Source organism: Quercus lobata, chromosome 3 (genome assembly GCF_001633185.2).
Source record: "Quercus lobata isolate SW786 chromosome 3, ValleyOak3.0 Primary Assembly, whole genome shotgun sequence".
Taxonomy (NCBI): Eukaryota; Viridiplantae; Streptophyta; class Magnoliopsida; order Fagales; family Fagaceae; genus Quercus; species Quercus lobata.
In genome coordinates, this window is record NC_044906.1 from 18,517,518 (window position 1) to 18,543,635 (window position 26,118).

Genomic DNA, 26,118 nt, shown 5'->3' on the forward strand with positions numbered 1-26,118 from the left:
TTTTTTTTTTTTTAACTTTGGTTATACTATAAGTAACATACATAAATATATAACATACATAAATAGATAACAAGTTATGATTGATAGAGTATAAAGTGGAAGTGAAACATAAGATTTTTGTTCTGCCTCTTCTTAGTTTACGACTACTTTATGTAGTGAGAAAGCCACTTGAAGCCACGTAGATACTCCTTTGTGTTGTACATAAGATTTTTGTTCTGCCTCTTCTTAGTTTACCACTACTTTATGTAGTGAGAAAGCCACTTGAAGCCACGTAGATACTCCTTTGTGTTGTATTTTTCAGCCACAAAAACCTCAAGGGGATGGGCATTTGCTATTGCCAGCTCTAACAAACCCTTCCCTGTGGTGACATTGGTCAGGTTGAGAAGGGAACACAATTCCTCTTCTGGGTAATCAAAAGATTGAGTTGTGCACAAAATAAGGAATGGAAGATTGGCAAAGGCCTCATCAGAGAGTAGATCATTCAGGTCTCTTCTTGGCCCCAAAAATTGCTCATTGGCCCTGGTAGCATCCACAATGTAGACAACTGCATCCATCTACAGAACAAAGATTGAAATGTATTTAGCAAAATTGCATTACTTAACAAAGAAGATGGCATGGTGGAGCAACTCACAATGCCAAGCATAACTTGAAACATTTTCCATCTTGTTATCCAATCCGACAGAAATTAAGCCAAATTCCCAATCCAGAATTTCAAGAGACATATAAGGATCACCTTTTTTTTTCAACATTTCCCAAATGTCATTTAAAACAACCAACAAGAAAGAATTTCTAAACAAGAAAGGATAATCAACATGTAAGATGTAATGATGTACTAGTAAAAGTATGAAATTCCATATTTTAATGCAAGATCTCTGCAATGTAATATTTTAACTGATAAATTTGGTAGAATGAATCATGTAAGTTGAGACACTACAAACAGACCTAAAACAAAATGTGCTATAACCGAACTTCCATGATCAATGTTTGCCTCCATGAATCAAATATAAACATGGAATGGTTTGCCTGGGAGTATGAAGGCAATAGTATATTAAGATTTAGGGCAAGGCAACGACATAAGCAAAAACAATTTCACAGGCTGCTGGTGTTCAGTTGGGATAGCAAAGCTTAAGCATATGAGAGAAGTATAAAAGAAATTTAATATAGCAAATGTAAGAGCACCAAAATTCTCATTTGCTTGATATTTTGGTTAGCGGTTAGCCAAATCAATTAAAATATAACAAAGGCTAACTTTTCCATTCTAAACCAAAACATTCACCACTACCAAATTTATGGCATATACAGTCACAACTCAAAGTTTATCATGGTTCAAACTTCAAATCAGGGTGAATTAGAATCCGGCTTACTAGCAAAAACTAGTCACAATCATGAAAGTCATGTTCAGACTAGGACAGAAAGGATTCCATTTAACTAAAACAGAGAGTTCAGGAACTGCATCAGATAAAACAGCCTGGTCTAACACAGCAAGAGAGTTAGAACTACGCTACCCCAAAACATGCAAGCATTCTCAAGACTAAATATGAAATTTGAACTACAATCACAATATCATCATATTGCACATATCATTAACTAAATATTCTTGTCAAACATAATTGACAATTGATAATTGACAATTTGAGAAATGTACCTTGGCACCATAGTCTCTCCAAACTGCATGAGCTATCCGAGGTCTTCCTAAATCAAAAAAGTTGAATATGATTTTCCCAATACAAGACACCCATGATGTCAAATACAGCGCTGGCTCAACATTCTGCAATATTCATTCATCCATAGAGATTCAATACCCACAAAAAAGAATATCAAATCAATGGTAGTCAAATGAAACAAAACACCAATCCATCATTTTTTAGCTGAGAATCAAAATCAAACCAAAAAAAAAGCTTTTTCATTGTTAAAAGTTCCAGCTTTAAAGCTTAAAAATCTCACATTCACTAATACAAATGACTGTATCTATCTCATTCTTAACTATTACTAATGTCACTCTCTAATCTATGAACTCTGTTACACCTTCTTAACCTAAAATCTTTAGATTCTGCATTTACCAATTTCATTTACTTGGATTCAGATTCATGGATGGCAAAGATGTGAAGTTAAACAACCCAATTTTTTATTTCAGCTGTCGGATTAGAGATTAAAAAAAAAAAAAGTAACATTTTTTACTTTCTCTAATTAACGGTTGAAATGAAAAGTTTAACTTTTCATCTCCACCATCCTCAAATAGTACATCCTTAGGTATTATTACACACAAGGCAGAATCTACCAAAATTATATAGCCCACCAAATGCATACTTCATCAAACTCCTGTTTTTTTTTTTTTTTTTAATTAATATCTTCTTTACTACTATTGAATTTTCCACAGCAGAAACATAATTCTATTTTCAGTGAAAAACAAAATCGAACCTTCCCTTCTTAGCAGGAAAAAGAAAACCCAGGATTTATTTTTCTTAAAAATGCACTCTTGATCTCCTGAGCCAAAAAAAGTATAAAAAAGAATTACCTCGTCTGAGAGGCTCGAAATCACCGCCATTTTGCAGCTCTCATCATTGCCTACGAACAACACGTTGGCACCCTTTGGTTTGAAGATATAAAAGCCCTCCAGCTTTTCTCAGGAAAAAAAAAAAAAAAAAAAAAAAAAAAAAACTAAAAACTCAAGAATTAACAGAAAGCTTTAAAAATTGCTTAAGAAATTAGAGAGAGAGAGTGGCACCTCAAAGTAGAGATCACGAACCCAATTGACCAAATCCATCCTTCCTTCTTCTATTTTCTTTTGTTGTAGTATGTATGTTTGTGAGAGAACAGAGAAGGAGACTGATTGTATTTGTATGTTTGTGAGAGAACAGAGAAGGAGACTGATTGTATTTTTACTGGTACGTTGGCTATGGTGGAGGAGTTTACCTTCTTTTTTCTTCTTGGTGGTAGTGTCAATGTTTATGTTTAAGGTGTATATATCCAACTCTATCACAACACGTCCATGCTTGTTTTTGTACATGGTCAAGTGTTTGTTTTGTTTTGAAGGGATACAAAGTCAAAGTGTTGACAGCAATGACAGGTGAAAGGAAGGGATAGCCTGCTTCCAAAGTGCAAAGCAGTAGAGTTAAGTAAAGAGAAAAGTTAGCAAATCTCCTTTGGTTTAACGATTACTTTTAGAAATTTTTTATTAAAAAAAAAAAAAAAAAAAAAAAAAAACTTTTACAAATGTTTATACTCTTCGTAAAAATGGTATTAATTTTTTAAAAAAATTATCAATTAACAAATGCTTTAATGCGTTAAGAGTATTTATTAACTAGAATCATAAATAAATTAGATTATAAATAAATTTTACTAAAAAAAAAGTTAAGGAATGCCTTATTAATTTAGGTAATATTTTCATAATTTATTTATGAGAACAAAAAGTAACTGATTTTTTTTTTTTTTTACTTTCCTTTTATATTTTTTATAAAAGTTATATAAAAAATTTCTTAAAATTTGACAATTAAAAAACTCGTTATCCAGGCCTAATTTTTATTACCATTCAGTCATGAGTTTACCACAAACAACTGAACTAATGGTAAATGACAGGATCTTTCCACAAAAAAAGAAAGTAAATAACGGGATAAAATATATGAACACAACTTCTACCATAATTTTCCTGTAGTAGATTGTGAGTAATAGAGGAAAAAAAAAAATTGTAAACTCATATGAAAGTGATAGATCACGTCATAATTACGAAAAAAAATACAGAATAAAAGTTGTGATCCTAGAAGAATTTGCAAGAGCGTGAAAGGTTCAACGTGGACCTAAAATAGTTGTGTTTTATGAACAATGTTACATTACGCAAAAAAATTTACTACATTTTTCACAACAATTAAATTGTCAAGTTTTTACTAGTTTTCATCTAAAAAGTTCACCATCGATGCTACTTTTTTACTTGTCACTAATAATTTGCCACATCAGCAATTGTCAGAAGTTTTATTCAATATTTTTTGTCTATAGACTTTCTCATGCTTTAAGCAAAGCCACCAACATTCTATCTTAACTTATTTAGAGTTTTTTGTATTTTAGATTCTTTAATTAAATTTAATTGTGTAGTTTTTTAACCACAAGGTTGAATTCAAATATATTTGAAGAAATACTTATGGTTTTGTTGGTCAATACAATTATGTGATAATTTTTTTTTTTTAGAATCAATTATGTGATCATTTTGATTGAACAATCTAAAATATATTATTAAAAAAGGGTCAAAATACATTGTTGATCTTTAAAGTTAACCTACGAACATTTAATTGTCCTTTTTTTTTTTTTTTTTTATACAAATAAGGATGTCTAGACCTATTTGAGGATTTGACTATTCCCTCGGGTGTATGTAATCCCCCCATCTCAAACACATTAGGTTATTACACAAAAGAATCCCATTGAGGGTAGCCCAAAGATGCTAACAAGAGATTTCGAACTTAGGATCTCATAGATATTATAATGTTTTAGGAACCATAAAGCCAACCCTTTGAAGTTAGCTTTTTTATCCTTGAAATTTAAAAAATGAGTGTTATTATTTCCTCTACCAACTTATGATAGTTTTCTTGTTAATATATCTAACAAAGTAATGATATGACTTTTTTAGTGATGTGATCAGTTTTTATTATCAAAAAATCACACATCAACTTGGGAAGAAGAGCTGAACTTGTTTAATGTGGTTTGCCCACTCAATTTAAACCAGTTTCTAATTCTCTTTCCCAAATCAAACTTGGCAGCAAAAATTTCCAAATTGAAATGAGATGTCTCTCTCTTTCTCAACAAAGACAGATCCATGTTGAGAACAAATTGACACAATATCAAAAGGTTAGAAACAAAATTGACAAATTTGAAACATTAGAAACCAAATTAACACACAACCTAAGAGTTAGGGATTGAATAAGTAATCTACCCTAAATATACATATATAAAATTTATCATCATCCTCTCCCAAATAAGCAGATCCTAGTTTGGGATTTTGGGGAACGAGCCATACTTTCCTAAGAGATCGTATCTCATGTGTTGAACGCATATGAAATTTTTCCGCTTCACTAGATATAGGACAGCAATGTACCTAGTTCGGGGAATGAGCTATGCTTCCCAAAAATGAAGAACTAGTAGAGATTTTGAACATTTTTCTCTAAATTGGGAACTTACCCTAAAATGGGGAAACTAATACTAACCCATCTCTCACACTATTATTCTTTATTTCAATTACCAAGATAAAAAATAAAATACTAATAATAAAGTTCTAGGCGTGGTCGGTGCGTGGGTCCCAGAGTGATCAAGTTCTAGGCGTGGGTCGGTGGGTGGATGGCGGAGTGATCTAGCCATCTAGGTGTGGATTGAGACATTTGCCAAGTTTCCCAAATCCAGAATCTCAAAAGAGATAAGAAGGATCACCATTGTGTTTAGAATAGTATTTTAAACACAACTAACAAGAAATGATAATCAACGAGTGAGAAAATGATGTACTAGCAAAATTATGAAACTCCATATATATTATAATATGCAAGAGATCTGCAATGTAATTAATATTTGACCTGATAAATTTGGTAGGTCGAGACACTATTAGAATTAGCACACCTTCTAAAACAAAATATTGTGCTATCACCAAAATCCCATGAATCAAATACGGAATAGAAAGCAATAACATAACATAAGCACACACAATTACAGAAGACCAGCTGGGATAGCAAAGCTCATATGTAAAAGAAACTTAATAAATACAGAATATATTTGAACACCAAAATTTTTTCATTTGCTTGGTATTTTGGTTAGAGTTTAGCTCAATCATGTAAGTCATGTTCCCTACTATGACAGAAAGGATTCCATTAAATTAAAGTAAGCAAGAGAGTTAGAACTAGGCAACCCCAAAAGATGCAAGCATTCTCAAGAGTAAATATGAAATTTAAACTACAATCACAATATCATCATATTGAATATATCATTAACTTAATGTTCCCATTAAAGATAATTTGATAGATTGAGAAATCTACCTTTCCCAATACTACACACCCATGATGTCAAATATTACTTAACGCAAATACAAATTAACACAGAGCTTTAAAAACGACACACAGCTTTAAAAATGAGCTCAAAGTGCTTAAGAAATGAGAGAGAGAGAGAGAGAGAGAGAGTCACCTAAGTGAGGAAATGAGGGATAACCAGACCGGTTTTTATAGACGGAGGAACTTGAGAAAGTTTGAACAGACAGCCTGGCCTTGTTTTTCTTTTCTTTTTGATGTGACCCCAACCCATCCTTTATAGAACACTTTATAAAGATCTACAGTGCAGTCCCATTTTGGCCTTTTTTTTTTTTTTTAAAGGAAATACGAGAAACTTCATTAAACATTAAAAAAAAAAAATTATATATTAGAGAATAGTTTGTTCAATAAAATAATAATTCTCTTTGATCCAAAGAGATAAACTATCAATGCTTAAGACATGTTTTGTTAATAAATGAGTTGTAAGTTATAATAGGTATATTACATTGCCGTGTAACATGAGAAGACTCTATTTTACGAAAGCAAGATAACAAAATGCAACTGAAAATTCTTAAGTTCCCACAATCTAATATTTTTTAGATACAATATTTTATCACCATAATTACTAAAAGCATTCACGGCCCTAAAAAATTTAGCTTCTAGTATCTTAAAAAACTATTTTTATATATTTTACCACCCTATTTTTTTTATCATTTTTTTATTCTTACTTTATTTTTTGTCTCTTTATCTCTCTTTATTTTTGTTTCTTTATCACCCACAATTGCCAAATAAACAACAATTTTCCCCCCTTTGGAGCTAGAGGGAGCTTGTAAAGATAGAAGTTTATTGTTCACCATTTGCAAATGATGATGTTGAAAAATCGTCGGTAAGTCATATAGTCCTCACGTGTTCGAGATAACACCTACGAAACAAAAATAAAGAAGACCTTAAGAGAGTACCAGTGTGGTACCAGCCAAAAACCCTTCGAATGTTAAGTTTGGAAACTTTTCACAATTCTAGAGTGTCAGAGCTAGGGGAATTATGCGTACCTTGATTTGTGAGGGCCTTTAGGTTTTTATAGTAGCATGGGGTTGATATTCGTTCCTTAGCGTAGAAGATCTTTTCTTGTGGGAGAGATCTTCTTTAATTCGCGTATCTTACGAGATCCTTTCCTTATAAGACTCTCTTGATTAGAGTTAAACATGGGGCACAAAATATTTCCTTATATGCTCATGCATGGAGGCCAAGTAAGGCCACATCAGCCTCGTCAAAGGTTTGCTTATCCTCTTCAGCTTCACTCCATCAATTTCTTATCCCGTCTATATATTCTAATCGTCTTGTTTAGGTGTTTGTTGACTTCAAGGTGCAGCCGTCAACTTCGAGGTGAAACAGTCGACCTTAACCTTTCGTTGTTGGGCTATGAATGTGCAAGCGAGGCTGTTTATTAGGCCCGTCGTCTTTGCCTAATATGGACGAGTTTGCTAATGCCACAAAATTTCCCTTATCAGCAAAAAAAATTAGATATACCTCCACCATTGTAGCTGCTTTTTAGCATTTTAGCAATTTTAGCATCACCATTGCAAGTGCTCTAAATGTGCATGTGAAACATGAAAGAGATATATATAAAATTTTCCCACCTAAATCTGATATGTTAAAAAGAAAAAAAAATCCCTTTAAAAACGGATTGGGTAAGGTTCGACCCCTTTTTTTACCCAGGAAAAAAAAATCATAGGCCATGTCAATTGTCAAGTATTTATCTTCTTTTTTAGGTCGGGTTATTGGGCCCAGATCCAATTTTACCACATGTATTTTAAATAATAAAATCAACTATTATATGATAAATGAAAATATCATCACAGTGTACTCTCGAAAGTCGAAAGTTTAAATATTGAAGAATTACTAATATTGTTTATTATAATTGGTGGATAAGTAGTATTAGTTGTAGTCCAGGTAAAAATGATATTCCAATCACCATTTATCACTAGTAAATTGAGAAAAGCACTGTGAAAACAATTATAAATATATATATATATATACCAAAAAAAAAAAAAAAATAGATAGTTTCTTTTAAACTTATTTGGTTACGTACAACATTTAAATTTTTTTTTTTTTTTTTCAAGGCAAAACTAGAACTTTTGTTAACTGTTAACAAATAAGTTCTTAACATAGAAAAAAAAAAATTCAAATGCATTTTGCTATGGATCTTTTTTTGTTGTTGCTGATTTTCGTAAAGCAGACAAAACAATTCAGAAGTTCCTTTTTTTTGGGGCTCCTAAAAAGAAAAGGGAGGACATGGGATGAGGCCCAAGAAGAACAAAGAGCAGCCCACAGTTTCCAAATTAATGGACCAACAAATTGGGCTCCATATGGGAATAACAAAAGTCCCATATTCTGAAGGTTGCTTCTTGCTAGCACGTTTTTGAGGTCCCTTCCAACATTCACTATACCTCTCAATCGAAATTTGAACGATCTTGCTTTATTAAAGGCTAAAATGGTGTTTTGAGAATCACCCTAAGAAATGACTAAAACTATAACAGGCTTCCAGAAACTATTATTATGATTGTAGCTTCTGTTTCAGTCCATAACACACTACCCATTACATCTTTTGTTGTCCATGTTTTGATACTTCCATTAAGTGTTAATTTCCACGCATCACTCTCATATACGTAGAAATCAAAATCCAATAAAACCATTAAACTTTTTAAGTATGGCAAAATCTTTATCTTAAAATGTATACAATAGAAACTTGATGTAAAAGAGATTATTCACTTTCTTCCTAATTACTCTATTGGAACCTAAATATTTTAATAGTGGTGTGCCTGGTTCAAGTTTGAGGTTTTTTTTTTTTTAACCCAACTTGACCTTGTGTCACAAGGTCAATTTTTCTCTTAAATTTTCTGCCTGTGATGGCACTAAGTCCATTGACTTAGTCTCAGCCAACACTCCACACTCACACACTGCAGGAATACTATGAACAAAATTATAAAGGGAATGCACACACACAGAGCACACACAGTATTTACAGGGCATCAACCCCAACCTTTATTACTCAATATCAAGTACAAAGGAAGCCTAGAGAATACACACGAAATTCTCTAAGCAAATAATACACTCTCTGCTGTTGACAACCCCAACAGCTTAGGATAATATACAGAGTAAACTGTCACAGCAGTTACTGCCAAGTAACTGCCCCTTGTCCAGGACTTGCTGCCACATGTAGTTTGACTTAGGACACCTTCACTGATGCTGTCTTGGCCTACCTTACACGTTTCCAGCCCTTACACAGCATGTCTAAACATCCACAAAGCCTGGAAACGTTTGGTAACTGCTAATAACTGCTGCTGCACACTCTGCACATGCCAGCCCATTACTCAGCACATCATCATGGGGCTTCTACCCGTGTTCCAGCAGCCCACACATGATAGTTTCACCACGTTTTAGAAGCCTTGGCCCTCTGCCCAACCCCTTCTCATCAGCATCACAGCCCACATAACATGTTCATCAGCAGCACACCAAGTAACTGCCATCAGCCTACTCATACAAGTCCATGCATTTAGCCAACACCAACCAACCCAATGTCTTGCACAACATATCATCATCACAGCAGCCCAGCACTGCCTTGCACCCAAGCCACCAAGCTCACATACAAAGCAACCACTAACCAAGCCATCATGCCATGCACTACCACGTAGGGTCAGCACCACCTGCTGTTGCCCATCATCAACAATTCGTCCCTACCCACCATGGCCCTCCTCTACCATGGCCTTGGGGCATCATGTGGAGCAAGGTGCCTCCATATGCTGCCCCTTATCATGCTCATCAATCTGATTCCAACAGGGAGACCGGGCTTGTCTCCCTCAAAGAGCACTTAGGAGCTTCACTAGATAGGCATGAGGAGTCATTGGTGTCTTGAGAAAACATTGAGCCATATGACTGGTCTAATGTTGTCCAAGCACTCCACTTCCTCATGCCATCATCAGCAACTTGTAAAGCTCCTAACACCTTGTCAGGTTGATAAATTTCCAAACCATCACATGACCTAAGTTATTGTTAGGTTGGGTTGGGTTTGTGAGTTGTGCAATTATTTAAATACTTTTTTCAATAAATTATTACAATTCATATAATATGTTTAATTTATATTTAAATTTTATAAATGAATCAAAACTGATTCTTAAAATACCAAAATCAAAATCAACTAAAAATATTTTAAAGAAAAAATAAAGATTATAAAATAAATTTATATACATGATGGGTTGAAAATACTATTAACTCCAATTTGACTTGACTTAAGTTTCAAAATAAAATTTCAATCTAATCAAACTCACCAACACACAAAACTAACTGAAGGGTTGGGTTGGGTTAGTAAGTTTGATGCACATTCCTATCTTTTAATGGTGCTTCCTGCTTAGCCAATTTAAGTATGAATCTAGTTCAACTCTATTTTTGTTCTTCCTTCCTTCCTGAAAAACAGGTATGAGTGACCAATCCCTTGAAGATCTTATTTAGACGTGATTTTAGTAGCATCTATATGCTTGTTGAGTAATATTTAAGGGGCCTAGATGTGACTATGGGCCACAATCTCACAAAACTTTAATCTCTTGCGTGTTGGTATAATTTATAAGCTAGATTTTTACTCTTTAATTTTTATGTATAATTTTTTAAAATTATATATATATATATATATATTTATATATATATATATATTTTTTAAATACAAATATATTTTAATACACTTTCAGCAAAAATAAAATTAACATATTAGATGATTGGTGGATTTTATACGGACACCAGTTTCCATGATTTGCCGGGGGCATCAGCTAATGTTGGAAAAGGTAATTTCTTATAAAAGCAGTGTAAAAGTCATTTCTCCTAAGATGCTTTGTGCTTGATATCTTCTGGAATGGTTCCCTTGTCCTTAAGCTTGTTGTGTTGGTTACCTGAGTCTAATCAACACATCCTTTTATTTGATATGACCATTTGTCCTTTCTACGAATAAGAACCTAGAGTTTTAAAACTACATATAATCTTTAAGAATTTTTTTTTCCAAATAACCTTAAATATCAAACCATTTAATTAGTTGTCATGTTTCGAAACCATTTAGAAACTAACATCTTGAGTGTCTAAAACTCAAGTTCCAAGATAAAACTCGAGTTTATAAGTCTCGATTTGTAAGTGGTGAGTGGTGATGTGAGAGAAAAAATCTACGTGGAACTCGAGTTTTTAAAAGCATTCACATTAGTGCTTCTAAAGATGTGTAAAATAAAAAAAGACATCACTTTTACACATTTTGCCTCAAAATTGCTCCACATCAGTGCTTCTAAACTTGTTTATATATTTTCACGAGCTATAGTAATCGTGTATATTTACACGGTTACTGTAGCATGTGTATTTATTATTTTATTAATTTCCATTCGCACTAATTTTTCTCTCTCTTCTCCGTGCACAATGACCTCAACTCCTTATCTTCTTTTCCTCAGATGCACACAAACACACCCATACACAAACATATCCACACAGACAAATCAACACAGAAACACACCCACACCCAAACAAACCCACACAAACAAATCAACAAAGAGATAGATCGGTGCTTGTGGAGCTTGGTTTGTGGATCGGCTGGTGAAGAAGTGATTTGGGTAGTGGAGCTTGGTTCGTGGATCGGCCGGTGAAGAAAGGATCTGGGTCGCTGGAGCTTGGTTCGTGGATTAGCCAGTGAAGAAAGGATCTAAGTCGTGGAGCTTGTTTCGTGGATTGGCTGGTGAAAAAAGGATTTGGATTGGCTGGTGAAGAAAGGACCCAGTGAAGAAGTGATCTGGGTTGGTAGTTTTTGAGAGAGAGAGAGAGAGAGAAAGGGAGAGAGAGAGAGAGAGAGAGCGCGTGTATGTAGGTAAAGGGTAGTTGAGAGAAATAATAAAAAAATTGAGAAGAATGAATATTTTATTGAAATATCTTGTAAAATAGATAATCTGATGTGGGTGTTTTGTAAAAGTGATAATGTAAATTAGAAAAAGTAGGTTTTTTCTTGTGTAAAATAGACAGAAAATTTAAAAGAACTAATGTGGATGCTCTAAGACTCGAGTTCCACCATCTTATTTCTCTTCTTCTTCTTTGCGTCTGTTCGTGTTCTATGTTCTTCTTCGTCGTTAGTGTTCTTCTTCGTCGCTCCACCCAGCGTTCTTCTCTAGCTAGATTGCCCAGCGTAGCTGGTGTTCTTCTTCATCGCTTCACCCAGTGTTCTTCTCTAGCCAGATCGCCTACCTAGCGTCTCTTCGTTCTTTCTTCAGATCTTTGTTTTTTTTTTAGGTCCTTTTTTTTTTTTTTTTTTTTTTTTTTTTTTTTTTTCTCTGGGTTTGTACGTTTTTTGCTCTCTGTTTGAAATCAAGTGTAAAAAACTCGAGATTCATTTTTTTTGAACTGGACTATTAAAAACTCGAGATCTATGTGGCATAATTATGTCCAACTCAGTAAACTCGCAAGTGGGAAGCAAGTCTTTGGGGCTTAAGATTGATATGGAACTCGAGTTTCTAAAACTCGAGATGCTAGTGTACAATTTTCTTTCAAACCCGTATTAACTTACTATATTCTATCCCTTCACAACGTTAGTTTGCAAATATCCCTTAATCCTTAAGCTCTTTTTTCCCTGTTGTTGCAATATTCACATAATCCACTTATAGAATTAATGTGCATGAAATATATACAATAAAGTACTCACATATCTACATATTTAGCCTTACTTTTATGTTATTTTATGACTGATTCTATAATATCTTTGTGTTGTAGGTAATAAGGGCTTTACATGCAAAGTGGGGCTAGGCCAATTGAATCAAGCCAACTTACATCCAGCTAGGCATGAATTCAAGAAAAGACCAATCCAATTAAATTTAAGTCCAATTGGAGCAAGGAATCAAAAGAAATTTGCACTAAGTCCAAGTCCAATTCGGATTAGGATTCCAAACTGCACATCAGTTAGTATTTTTGGCATAACTTTCGGCTCAGATGTCCAATCGAGGTGATTCAAGTTGGGCTGAAAAGTAACTTAAAGGGCTACAACTTTGTAGTTTAGCAAAAGTCCGAATTCTGAAGTTAAATGGGCCAAAACCGTCGGTTAAGTGAAGCCTAAAAATCTGGGATTTTCTCCAAACGGGAATTCAACTTGTCATAGGATTCCTTGACCTATTTAAAGGCTCTTTAGGGCAAAATTTAGGGGGCTAAGGCTAGTGCTAGGGTTGGGGGCTGTACATAGAGAGTGCGGCTACTTCTTTGATTTTCTTCCATGACAGTTAGTTTTATTTTATTTGTCTAGTTTAATGTTTAGTATTTTATTTTTGTGTTTTCTTTCAATTACCATGTGTAGCTAAATTTATAATTAGGGTTGAGGATGAAACCTTGTTAACGATTAACAGTAATATTTATGTGATTTGATTTTTCCTACAATAGTTGTTCTTTAATGATTTAAATTGTTCTTGCTTCATATCAATTGATTAAGATGGAATTCTATATATGAGTTCAATCATATTTTTCTCATGATTTAGGATTTGTCTTAATTAATTGAATGCTTGGTTTATTAATTCTTGATTATAAAATTGGATATCGCTTGTGATTTGTCTGTCAATGGATACAATTTATGATTTGATTTTTAGAATTGGATATATCTTGTGATTTGTTTGGCTACGGATACAATTGATGATTTGATTTTATACTTAAGAAGCGAAGAAGAACATGCTTTTGATTTTTGAAATAAGGGTTTAAATGATGATATTTTACATGATAGCAAGATTGATTTCTAGATTATCATGTAGTGAGTTGGGAAAAATTAATGATCATAAATATATGCTGCAATGATTTACAAGGCAGATTCCAAAATCTTAATTCTTTTCCCTTGATTGTTTACATCTTTTTATTGTTTTATATCTTTTGCTTAGTTTAACTATTTGCTTAGTTTTATTATTTGCTTAGTTTATTTAATCTCAGAAAACCAATTTTTATTAAACTAGATTATGATTAATTTGGTTAAGGTTTAATTAATTTTCCTACGTTTATTCAAGTCCCTGTGGATTCGACCTCGTTCTTGTCCAACTATACTTCGGTACGGTTCGTACACTTGCGAGTATTTTAAAATTTCACAACAAGTTTTGAAATTTTAAAACTTGTTGTGAAATTTTAAAATACTCGCAAGTGTACGAACCGTACCGAAGTATAGTTGGACAAGAACGAGGTCGAACCCACAAGGACTTGAATAAACGTAGAAAAATTAATTAAACCTTAATCAAATTAATCCTAATCTAGTTTAATAAAAATTGGTTTTCTGAGATTAAATAAACTAAGCAAATAATAAAACTAAGCAAATAGTTAAACTAACCAAAAGATATAAAACAATAAAAAGATGTAAACAATCAAAGGAAAAGAATTAAGGTTTTGGAATCTGCCTTGTAAATCATATCAACATTTATGATCATTAATTTTTCCCAACTCACTACATGATAATCTAGAAATCAATCTTGCTATCATGGAAAATATCATCATTTAAACCCTTATTTTAAAAATCAAAAGCATGTTCTTCTTCTCTTCTTAAGTATAAAATCAAATCATCAATTGTATCCGTAGCCAAACAAATCATAAAATATATCCAATTCTAAAAATCAAATCATAAATTGTATCCATTGACAGACAAATCACAAGCGATATCCAATTTTATAATCAAGAATTAATAAACCAAGCATTCAATTAATTAAGACAAATCCTAAATCATGAGAAAAACATGATTGAACTCATATCTAGAATTCTATCTTAGTCAATTGATATGAAGCAAGAACAATTTAAATAATTAAAGAACAACTATTGTGGGAAAAATCAAATTACATAAATATTACTGTTAATCGTTAACAAGGTTTTATCCTCAACTCTAATTATAAATTTAGCTACACATGGTAATTGAAAGAAAACACAAAAATAAAATACTAAACATTAAACTAGACAAATAAAATAAAACTAACTGTCATGGAAGAAAACCAAAGAAGTAGCCGCACTCTCTATGTACAGCCCCCAGCCCTAGCACTAGCCTCAGCCCCCTGAATTTTGCCCTAAAGAGCCTTTAAATAGGTCAAGGAATCCTATTACAAGTTGAATTCCTGTTTGGAGAAAATCCCAGATTTTTAGGCTTCATTTAACCGATGGTTTTGGCCCATTTAACTTCAGAATTCCGACTTTTGCTAAACTACAAAGTTGTAGCCCTTTAAGTTAACTTTTCAGCCCAACTTGAATCATCTCGATTGGACATGTGAGCCGAAAGTTATGCTAAAAATACTAACTGATGTGCAGTCTGGAATCCTAATCCGAATTGGGCTTGGATTTGGTGCAAATTTCTTTTGATTCCTTACTCCAATTGGACTTAAATTTAATTGGATTGGTATTTTCTTGAATTCATGCCTGGCTGGATGTAAGTTGGCTTGATTCAATTGGCCTAACCTCACTTTGCATGTAAAGCCCTTGTTACCTACAACACAAAGATATTATAGAATTAGTCACAAAATAACATAAAAGTAAGGCTAAATATGTAGATATGTGAGTACTTTATTGTATATATTTCATGCACATCAAATACCCCCAAACCTATATTTTGCTAGTCCTCGAGCAAAACAGATAAAGAGTAAAACAAAACAAAGAAAAAGGAAATCCTATCTAATCCACTTTCGCTAGAAATTTCGATTGCATTTAGCGTATGCAACAAGCCTTTAAACCCCTAGCTTACACTAGTGGACGAGTTGTAGTCTCGTGAGGGTTTGCAGGGAATATACCCACAAAATTCTGAGAATGAATACTAAAAAAATGGTAGCCAACCCAAACATACTCTTAGTTTTAGAATAAACTTGACTCGAATCTCTATTTGAAAGTATGCTTCAACTCAAATCTTTCTAGTGTTATCACTCAACAAATGAAATCACTCTGAAATGGGGTGCAACACTCTCAACAATATATGTGAGCAGAATAATGTCAAATACCTCACATATAAATTGAATGGAAAACGCTTAACCAAGAATGAACAAGTAGTCTCATGAAAGGATGCCAAAAAGAATTTATACCACACTTTTTATTCAATCATATCAATATCTGAACTACACAATCTTCAAGATCAAATAAGGACTTTATTAGGACATAATGTAAGGTAAAAGTAAAGGGAATGAAACAAAAATGGGTGAAGGTAAATAATTAGAAGTGTTTTCAAGATTTGTCGGAATGTCAACTCTTTTTGGAATTTCCATTCAACAATTTTTTTTTCAACTCTTCTTCTTCAAAGTAGTATTCCTTCCTTCCATTTCACTTCTCAAAATTTGATAAGAACCTTTTTTATTTTCTTCTTTTTGACACTTTTCCTTTTTTTTTTTTTTGAATTCTTTTTTTTTCAATTTTTTTTTCCAATTTTTTTTTTCTTTCTTTTTTGAATTCTCGCACAAATCACCACATTGAAACAAACTGATCAAATTCCATCTTGAAACACTATGGATAAGGGCTTTAAGAAAGAAAGGCTAATTAAAAGGCTCAACGGGGTGACTAGCGATAATGTATCAAAAAAGAAAAAGACATATATGGCTCAAAGTAGACAAAAATGGCCTAATCTCATCTCTCAAAGACTAGTATAGTTCATTCAACATCAATGACTTCAAAAGATTCAAGTGTGGCATAAAATCATATTTTTTTTTCTTGGCCAAAAGAAAAAACAATGAGACTATAACAAGAGAAATATGTTACGCACTTCCAAATGAATTTTAAGATTAGAAACAATAAATAACCCTCCAAAAATAATGATTGGCTCAAAACTCACAAGGGTTACAGTCTCCACATTGTTATCATCAAGATTTTCTAATCATTTTTATCCTTCAACAATAAGTTGTGTCTAAGTGGCTACGTGCATGTGTAATGAATTGGGCATGAAAGCAATGAAATTATTTAAGCAAGAGTAGTATAATGAACTCAAAACTTAAACCTCAAGCTAGGCAAAAGAATTTTTTTTTTTAACACCACTAAACAAACATTGTCCTCAATGTTAAAAATGATACTCTCAAATATATGTCTTGAATGAAAAGAGAGCAAAATATGAATATGCAACATGAGAAAATCAAGTAGAAACAAGTAAGGTAAGGAGAAGGAAGAGACGTACCTTGATCAAGCTGATTGTTATAAATTTTAATTTCTGTCAAATATCAACTAGAACAAAAGAAAATAAAATGAAAAAAGAAACTAAACACAAAGATTAATTTAAAATCAGAAAATAAACTAGAATTTTTTTTTTTTTTCAAAAAGATTTAACACAACTGGAGATCAATCTTGATAAACAAGACCATCCAAACCTCAACAACACCATGGAGATAAATAATGCATATTATGAATGGACTAGTCCAATGAGATTGTAACTTACCTGGGTTAAAAAAATGTTGGGAGGCTTTAGCAATCTCTTCCAAGTGAATTCTATGCATAACCACAAAGGGACTAATATCCTTAATATCAGCAATTTTCCAACCTATAGCTTCCTTATGCTCTTGAAGTATACTTATCAATTGGTGTTTCCAAAAGTCATCCAACTTTAGTGGTTCTACAATAGATGGGAATGGGGATGAAGAAAGTGGGAAACGGACCACTTTTGGCTGCTAGCTATCAATACTTAAGAGAGGAACAGAATTCAACAATGCATTGACCTCCTCAATTGATTTTTCAGTATCCAAATTGCAATCAAAACGGGTTAAGCAAGCCTTTGGGGGATCCTTACAACTTGATTGTAGGAAAGTATCATGGACTAGGCTCCCAATCATGTTAACCTCACATATATCCTCATTGTCTAGTACTTGCTTACTTATGTCAAAAATATTAAGCTCAACAGTCATATTCCCAAAAGAAATCTTCATCACACCACTCCGATAATTGATCAAAGCATGGATGTGGCTAAGAAAAGGCGACCCAAAATGACATTAATTTGTGTACTAGCAATTAGGGCAGGCTTAGTGTCTAACACAACAAAATCAACAGGAAAATAGAATGCATCCACCTTAATTAGCACATCCTCAACAATACCTCTAGGGATTTTCACAGACCTATCAACTAATTGAAGTGTCATGGTTGTGGGTTTCAACTCCCCCAAACCTAGCTATAAGTATACTGAATATGGCATTAGGTTCACACTTGCCCCTAAATCTAGCAAAGCTCGTTCAATGAGACGATCCCAAATCCTGCATGAAATTGTAGGAGATCCAGGGTTCTTACATTTCACTGGATATTTATTCTGAATGATTGAACTAACTTGCTCTATCAAAAATGTCTTTTTAGGGACATTTGTCTTTCTCTTCATTGTCACAAGATCTTTCAAAAACTTGGCATAAGCAGGAACTTGCTGAATTGCATCAAGAAATGGAATGTTTATTTGCACTTGCTTAAAAACCTCTAAAATATCTCCAAATTGTGCACTTTTTTGAGGATTGATTAAACTTTGAGGAAATGGAGCTTTAGGAACAAACTTCTTATCAAGAGGGGAAGAGCTAAGATCCTGAATTGGACTTGAGGTTAAGTTGCCCTTCTTTTCTTTATGATCATCCTGTGAACTGTGAACTCCTTTTTCCTCTAACACAATGTTTTCATTATCCTCCACTTCTGGCATTTTCACTTGATTATCAACTTGCTTACCAGACCTAAGGGTAGTAATAGATTGAACAGATTCATGTGCATGAGTAGAACTAGAAGAACCATTAATTGCATACTGCCCTTTTGGGTTAGGTATAGGTTGACTAGGAAACTTTCCTTTTTCTCTCTCTCCAACTTGGGTTGCTAACTGGCCAACTTGATTTTCCAACTTTGAAATAGCTTGAGTATTCAGATGGGTGGAACTTTTTATCTCTTGAATGGCTTGGCTAGTTGATTGCATGAAAGTTTTGAGAGACTCCTCCAAAGATGATTGTTGTCTTGGTGGTGCTACAAACTAAGGTGTTGATTGAGGAATGGGAGGATATGCTTGAGTAGGTGGACGAAATTGACTTTGTTGTTGCACTTGTTGTCCACCTACATTTATGGGGGAATGGTTCTGCCTCCAAGAGAAATTAGGATGATTTTGCCAATTTGGGTTGTATGTCTCTGAAAATGGACTAGCAAGTGGTTTTCCATAATTATTTAGTGCATTTGCTTGCTCAGTATAAAAATCAGGGTAACCAAGAATCAAGCATATAAAGCTGAGGCAATGTCAATTGAACCTAATTAAGTACTAGGTCTCAGAATCTAAAAATGAGCTAATTTATTCACTAGATCATATCAAATATGATATATTTTTTTGAAATCCACATCAAGTTCAACTAATTTTTAAAATTCCGAAAATGACATGTTAGTACTTAGTTTATAAAATGGTAAATTTCAAACTTTTAGTAGAGGGATTAAGAATTTAAACTTTTGTGTAATTGTCAAAAGCATAATATCAAATTTTGTGCTTGTCTTAATAACTTTCACAAAGCATAAACAATATTTTAATATATAAGAGCAATTGCATCAGTCCGGCCAAATTTTTCTGTCTATTTTACAACAATAACTAGGGGTGTCCACGGGTTGGTCTAGGTCGGGTTTGTGCCTAACTCAGAACCGACCCGATTCTATCGGGTGGCAAATTGGTGGACTCGCCGTCGACCAATTCTACCTACGAGTCGGATAGAGTCAGATTTTCCCTAGGTCAAGTTGTTTCGCTCAAAACCGAGAGAACAGTGGTAAATGATTGACCACCATCGAATTTGGATGGAGATCATGAGATCACCACCAGATTTGGACATAGAACTCGATATCTCCACCTGATCTCGGTAGAAATCGTGAGATCTACATCGGATCTGGGTGAAGAACTTAAGATCTCCACTCGATTTGGACAAAGATCTCGAGATCTCCATCGGATCTAGGTGAAGAACTCGAGATCTCCACTAGATCTGGGCAAATAAAGGGAGATCTCCACTAAAACTGGGCTGATCTGAGAGAGAAAAAGAGAAAGGGAGGAAAATCAAACAAATCTACCTATTCTTCGATCAGGTCGGCTCCGACGGGTTGAGAGAAGTGAAATTGAAACTCAAGTTGACGAGGGTCGGGTTTTGTTGGACAAAACTGTCACTGACCACGGTGGTGCTTGGGTCGGTCAGCCTTCGGTTTTGGTGGCCACGAGTCAAGTGATTTTGGTGGGTCGAACGGGTCCTGGACACCCCTACCAACAACTGACTTTTTTATTATTTTACAAGACCACTTTTATAAAACATTCACGTCAAAATATTTATTATACACTCTAATTTATTTAAATAATATTTTTTATTATTATTTTTTTAATACATATCTCTTTCATTAATCTATATATATATATAACCGAAACTTTTAAAACTCTCACAATTTTTCACGTCATCATTACTAAAAAGAAAAAAAAAAGAAAAAAATTGCAAACGAAAATAGAGGATAAAAAACTATTAAAAAAAAAAAAAAACTAAAACCCTTAACTATTTCTCCCTAAAACAAACCCGATTAAAGTTACTGTCTCCAACTCCTAAACAAAACGCCATACAAAAACCTATTTCTCAGTCTCTGACTCTTTGTCTCTCCTTCAAACACTGCAAGACCTATACACAAGAACCCAAAAACGGAAAACCTAGACGCAGAGCTTTCTCTCTTCCCTGGCGACGGTAAGCTTCAATTGAAGAAAGTGAAAGTAAACCTAACATCAGACTGCTGGAATGACAACAGGTAAAATCTTTTATCTTAACTTACGGTTTAGTTCAGTTTTGTTTCAAAACACCTTTTAAGTTTTAACTATAAATAACACAAAAAGCTCTCAAACCGATTTTTTTTTTTTTTTTTAATAAGCTCTCAAACAGATTCTATTCTACAAAAAACCACAGAACCGCCGCATAAAAAAAAGAAACACAGAACCGCGAAATGCCAAGACAGAGATAGCAATTTGATTTTGAGGGTCCGTCACCATTCTCTTTGATTTTCAGGTTGTGGCCTACTTCCTCTCAAAAGGTAATCTCCTCCGCCCATAAACACCACCGTTGATGGGTTCCTACTCTTTCTCTGATAAAAAAACCTTCCTCCACCCATAAACAACACCTCCGATGGGTTCCCATTCTTTCTCTGATTTTTTTGAAAAAAAAAAAAAATCTAAAAGGTAAATTAGATTTGTTATACGTTTTCAAATTTTACAATTTCAGTTAGCTTTGGTTCTAGATTTAAATTCAGAAATTAGGGCTTAGAAAATAGGATTCTGATGTGACTTATTAAATGTTTTCGTTTATATATATATATAAATATATATATATATATATTTAATTCGTCTCTTTGGATTTAAATCATTTAGTTTCTTTGTAGAGATGAAGTGGAATTTTTCACAATGTAGAGACTCTTATTTCACCAAAGCAAAGGTATTAATTTCTTTTTTTAATATTCTCTTCAATTATGGTTTGTTGTCAATTTAGGAATTTTAGTTCATACCCCTTTTCCTCTCTATTTATTGATATGAGGGAAAACCCCTAGAAGATGAAATCCTATCTAAGTATTAATGGTTAGTGATCTTTTAAACTTAATCATGTCACTTTAATTTTCAAGTTTTGTTTTCCCACTTATCTATTCTGTTATTCGTAAAGGGGAGTGGAATTGGGGAATTCTGTTGGTTTGATCTACTTTTGGTTTTTTGGATTGCTATGGTTGAATGGTCGGCCTTTGGTTCAACGCCTTTAAAAGGGGGTTTTTAGCAAATTTTTAATTGTGTAGTTTCGGTATTTGATGTCCTCCACCATAAGAATTCTTAGTTTATGCTCTATTTGTATTAATATGAGACCTTTATTATTATTATTTTTTTTAATTAAAGTTTCTAGGTTATCTCAAGCTTTGGTTTCATGTTTAGTCTCTATTTATTTTGTATTTTAGTTTGATCCGAATCTTCTTTAAGAGTAGCATCTAGATTTTTGAGGGGTTTTGTTTGATTCTTTGTTTGGTTGCAGACCCCAGCTTCTTTTCCAATGTCCTCCTTCAGTAACCCACGGGATTAGTTTATGCTTTCTGTTATGCACAACGAAAGACCAAATCTATATAGTTTAGAAGCTGTCTGCAAATTCCAGCAATAGCAAAGTGAAAAGGTAGAGCTGTGTTTTTCCTTCTTCTATATCTATTTTTGAAGCATATTTCCTAAGACTTTATTGTCATCCAAGATGATATATTGATTGTTGAATCTAATGGGCAAATTGTGGGTTATGTTTCATTGCTATGTTGCCATAACATAGAACAACGGGGTCTTTTGGGATTAAGTGAAGCGCTTATTATTTAGCTTTTTGTTTTATTCTATTTCCGGGCTTGAGAATACTAGATACTTTGAAGAAGCTTTCTTGTCAGGGTTTTCAGATTTTAGTTCTGCTGACTTCAATTTTGTTTTCATGGTAAGAGGAGTTCATCTTGGTGATTAATTTTCCTTGCTATTTAGTCGGATTCTTCTTGGGGTGGGGGAAGGACATTATGGGTAGTTGGTTTTGATGCCTTGCTATTTTGCATGGCCTTACTTATAGTAAGGCCAGATTGTAGATTGTCCCAAAATGCTATTTTACAAAATATTTTGATGTCAAATATATTTTCACCATTAACAATTAAAAAAAAAGTGAAGCACTTATTATTTTAGACTCTAACGTGTCTTTTAAACTTCTCAAGTTGCATAGTTCTTCTTCTTCCCCCAACCCCCCCAGCCCCCCAAGAAAAAAAAAAAACCATTTATTTCTTCTCCCTCTCTTTCTATTTGTTCTCCTCCCTCTCACTACCTCTCTGTACTTTATTTCCAAAGGTTAGATCTCTTCTCTCATTTTATAATTTATTAATCAAATTATACCCATCTTTGACACAATCCAAAAGGTACAATGAACGGCCAAAATTGATTTAAACTTCTTAACCTCTTGCAATTGCCGCAACAATTGTTTTTATTCTTCTTACACACATATAAGGATATCGGAGAGTAAGCGGTGGATGAGCAAGAGTCAGAGTTGTTGTTCTTTCCGTCTCCTTAATACTCAGTCTCCACTCCCATTTGAGCCAACTCCTCCAAGGTCACTCTCTCTCTCTCCAACTAAATCCATTTTAGTACGAATAGCATTAGATATTCTTGAATCGTTTTAACTTTTATTTAGTTTTACTAATTGGTTTATATTTGAATTGCTTTTAGTTTGAGTATTGTTGGTTTCAAAAGTCGATTTGGATTATAATAGTCTAATCACACCTTAGAATTTGTTCAATTAATTGGGTTTGTTCGTTTGTTTCCATCTCATTAATTTTTTAATATAATTTCTTATTATGATTTTGTAGCCAATAAAGGTAATTGTAAATGTGCACACAGAGATGGATGGAGAGAGATTAAGAGAGGAATTCTAGGACTGTCAAACTACTACCATGTGAAATCATCACCCACCTTTAACCCTGCCTCTTGACACCTTCATATACTGCAAGAACCACTACCGGTACAGGTATTTTTAACAACAAAAATTTGTGTTAAATATTATTTAGGTTTTGTTATTTGTTAGTTTTTCTTTTAGATTTAATTTTGTGAAAAATAATTATTAATATAACTCATATTTGTAGTCGAATTATTGTGTTGATGGTTTAATTGGGCCGACAACTGTTCACAGCTGCTTATGCTTCACTGTCATCATTCTTTTGAACCCTTGGAAGGGTGAGCTTCAGTAATTTGAAATAAAATGATTTAGAAAGAAGATAAAGTTTTTCACTTACCAAAAAAAAGGAAAGAAGATAAGGTTTTAGTCAATAGGCTTTCTATGTTGCTCCTATGGTCATAAGGCTAATTTTCATTTTCCAATATTCAAACTAACATTATTGCTGTTGTGTGCTACGATACTAAGGCCTGGTGCTGCTGTTTGTGAAATTTTTTTGTTGTTGTTGTACATTATAATATGCATTATGCTTCTATTGTACTTAGTGTTAGCTGTATTGTGATAATTGGAAATTGTTGGCATTGTACTAGGAATTGATGCAAAGTCCAGGATGTTTTGGTAGTTATTGGCAGATTCTTAAAAAAGCATTTAGTGAGAAATATTAACATAGGTTGTGTTTGTTTGCTTCATGTTAATAGAAGGTTGCAAGGAAATTCAAATGTTAATAAAAAGTTGGCCTCTTAAGAGTGTGCCACCTCAACTTTGGAGTCTTCACAATTTTACACCTCAACAATATTTTTAATTTTTATTTTTAGCATGGTATTTTAGTTAAATATTTTACTTAGTTTGAACTTAGAACTACTTTGAACCCGATAATGCACTCCCCCCCTCTCTATCTCTGTAACCTCAATAGGCTATGGCTGCTATCGTGATTTTAAATATCTCTAATAGCAACCTCTGAGGACAACCATCCAAAGGCAAGATGGAATGTGGGGTACTGCTACAAGTGTTGCCTTGAAAAGAAAAGACTATAGTTGATTCAAATGCTCCAGCTACTACTTGTAGTGCACACAAGACTGAGACAGGGCTGATGAATAACTTTATATGTAATAACATTATAACCTTATTTCACAAAGTTCAAGGTCCTTAATGTTTTTCTTTTAATATGTTTTTTTATTTATTTAAATGGATGTAGTTTATTTAAAGATATGTAAAGCATTCTTGTGTTTGCATGTTGTGCTCCCTTTCTACTGTTTATTAATTGCACCATATATGACTTTTCAAATGATACTCCTAAATGTGATTTTTAAAGCACATTGATGATGACAAGAACAAAGAATAAACAACTAGGATTACCAAGATTTTGCAAACAGACTGAATAATAGAAGGATTATGTTAAAAAAAATGATAGAGACCTTAAATTTCATGAAAGAAAGGATGCAATTGATAATAGATGTAGGATGCCTACCAGTAGTTTGAGGTTGTTAACTAAAGGTACAAATAAGTAATTCAAAGTTACATGTTGTTTTTAACTTATTTGTACTTTAGGTAGTATGCAATGGTAACAAGCTTTCTAGATACTAATTTAAAACGAATAATTAGTTTTGAATTGAGGAAATGTTTTATGGTAAACTTTTATATTTATTATAATATATATATATATATATATATATATATATACAAATATTACAACATACATACATACATATATATATTTATAAATATAAAAAATAGCGGTAAACCCGAAATGGTACACCGGTATTGACCGGTATCCGAAATATATCGTACCAGTGGCCAAACCGGTACGGCCTCCGGTACGGTATTGACATCCTTGGTACAAATAAGTAATTCAAAGTTACATGTTGTTTTTAACTTTGTACTTAGGTAGAACACAGCAATCGAATTTCTCATATTGGTGTAGTGTTTTAAGAGATTTGAACTTCGATAAATACTCATGTATTATTTAACAATCTTAAAAATAAATAAATAACACTATTTTGGAACTTAATTAATAATTTTCCTATGCATCGCACGGGTTAGCGACTAGTATATATTTATTTCCCATCCCAACCGTCTCTCTCTTAATTCTTCTCTGCCTCTATTTCTCTCTAAATTCTTTTCCTCACTCATATCTCAAACCTAGAATTTACACATGCAGAAGATTTGGCGGCGGCAACAAGGCAAATCCGGCAGCAGCAGCAAGGCAAAGCGGCGGTAGAGTAGCAAATCCGTGAGACTTTTTGTTGGGCTCCCTTTTTGTGAATTGTTCCGGATGCGGTTTGGTTATGGAGAACTAACATGGACGAATTTAACTTAATTTAAGCCACCATCAATTATTAAATCATGAATATGGATAAGATGTGATCTTAGAGTTCACTTACACTAAGTATACCATCAGTGGAAACTTTGCTTTCCGGTTTCACGTTTTCATTGGGATATATATATATATTATATAAACCCATGAACGAAGTCATATTAGATTAAATTGCTAGTAGCCAGTACACGATTTCACCAGGTTGCCTACAGTTAGTTTTTTTAGGGTGCCTACAGCTTGTATCCTAGAACAAGTCATGGATTACAAATATTAATATTTGTAATCCATGAATATGGCTTTCAAGTTTTTTTGGGGTTTTATATTAAATCCTAGGTCAATGATATTTTGACTAGTGCCTTTCCTCATGGCAATTTGAGTTTCAATTAATGCAAGG

General features: G+C 33.4%; 1 protein-coding gene across 2 annotated transcripts; it reads right to left on the bottom strand.

The window, feature by feature from the left end:
• Window positions 1-6,237, bottom strand: LOC115979843 (GTP-binding protein SAR2-like). 2 transcript variants are annotated; one of them, XM_031101908.1, is made up of 6 exons: window positions 6,151-6,237; window positions 2,843-3,085; window positions 2,726-2,801; window positions 2,516-2,617; window positions 1,646-1,768; window positions 1-554 (listed from the first exon to the last, which is right to left on the bottom strand). In XM_031101908.1, exons 3-6 carry the CDS (start codon window positions 2,762-2,764, stop codon window positions 237-239), a joined length of 582 nt encoding a protein of 193 aa, XP_030957768.1. In that variant the 5' UTR covers window positions 2,765-2,801; window positions 2,843-3,085; window positions 6,151-6,237; the 3' UTR covers window positions 1-236. The 2 variants fall into 2 exon arrangements, with proteins under 2 accessions (XP_030957768.1, XP_030957766.1); XM_031101906.1 differs by having other exon boundaries at window positions 2,726-3,085.
• Between the last annotated feature and the right edge of the window lie 19,881 nt (window positions 6,238-26,118).

Bases quoted from the DNA above. Each gene is read 5' to 3' on its own strand.
- LOC115979843 (XM_031101906.1), bottom strand. From the start codon at position 3,007: ATGTACAAAAACAAGCATGGACGTGTTGTGATAGAGTTGGATATATAC. The intron at 2,618-2,725 runs GTGCCACTCTCT...TCCTGAGAAAAG, and splicing joins TTCGTGATCTCTACTTTGAG to CTGGAGGGCTTTTATATCTT. The intron at 555-1,645 runs GTACATTTCTCA...TTTGTTCTGTAG, and splicing joins GGAGAGACTATGGTGCCAAG to ATGGATGCAGTTGTCTACAT.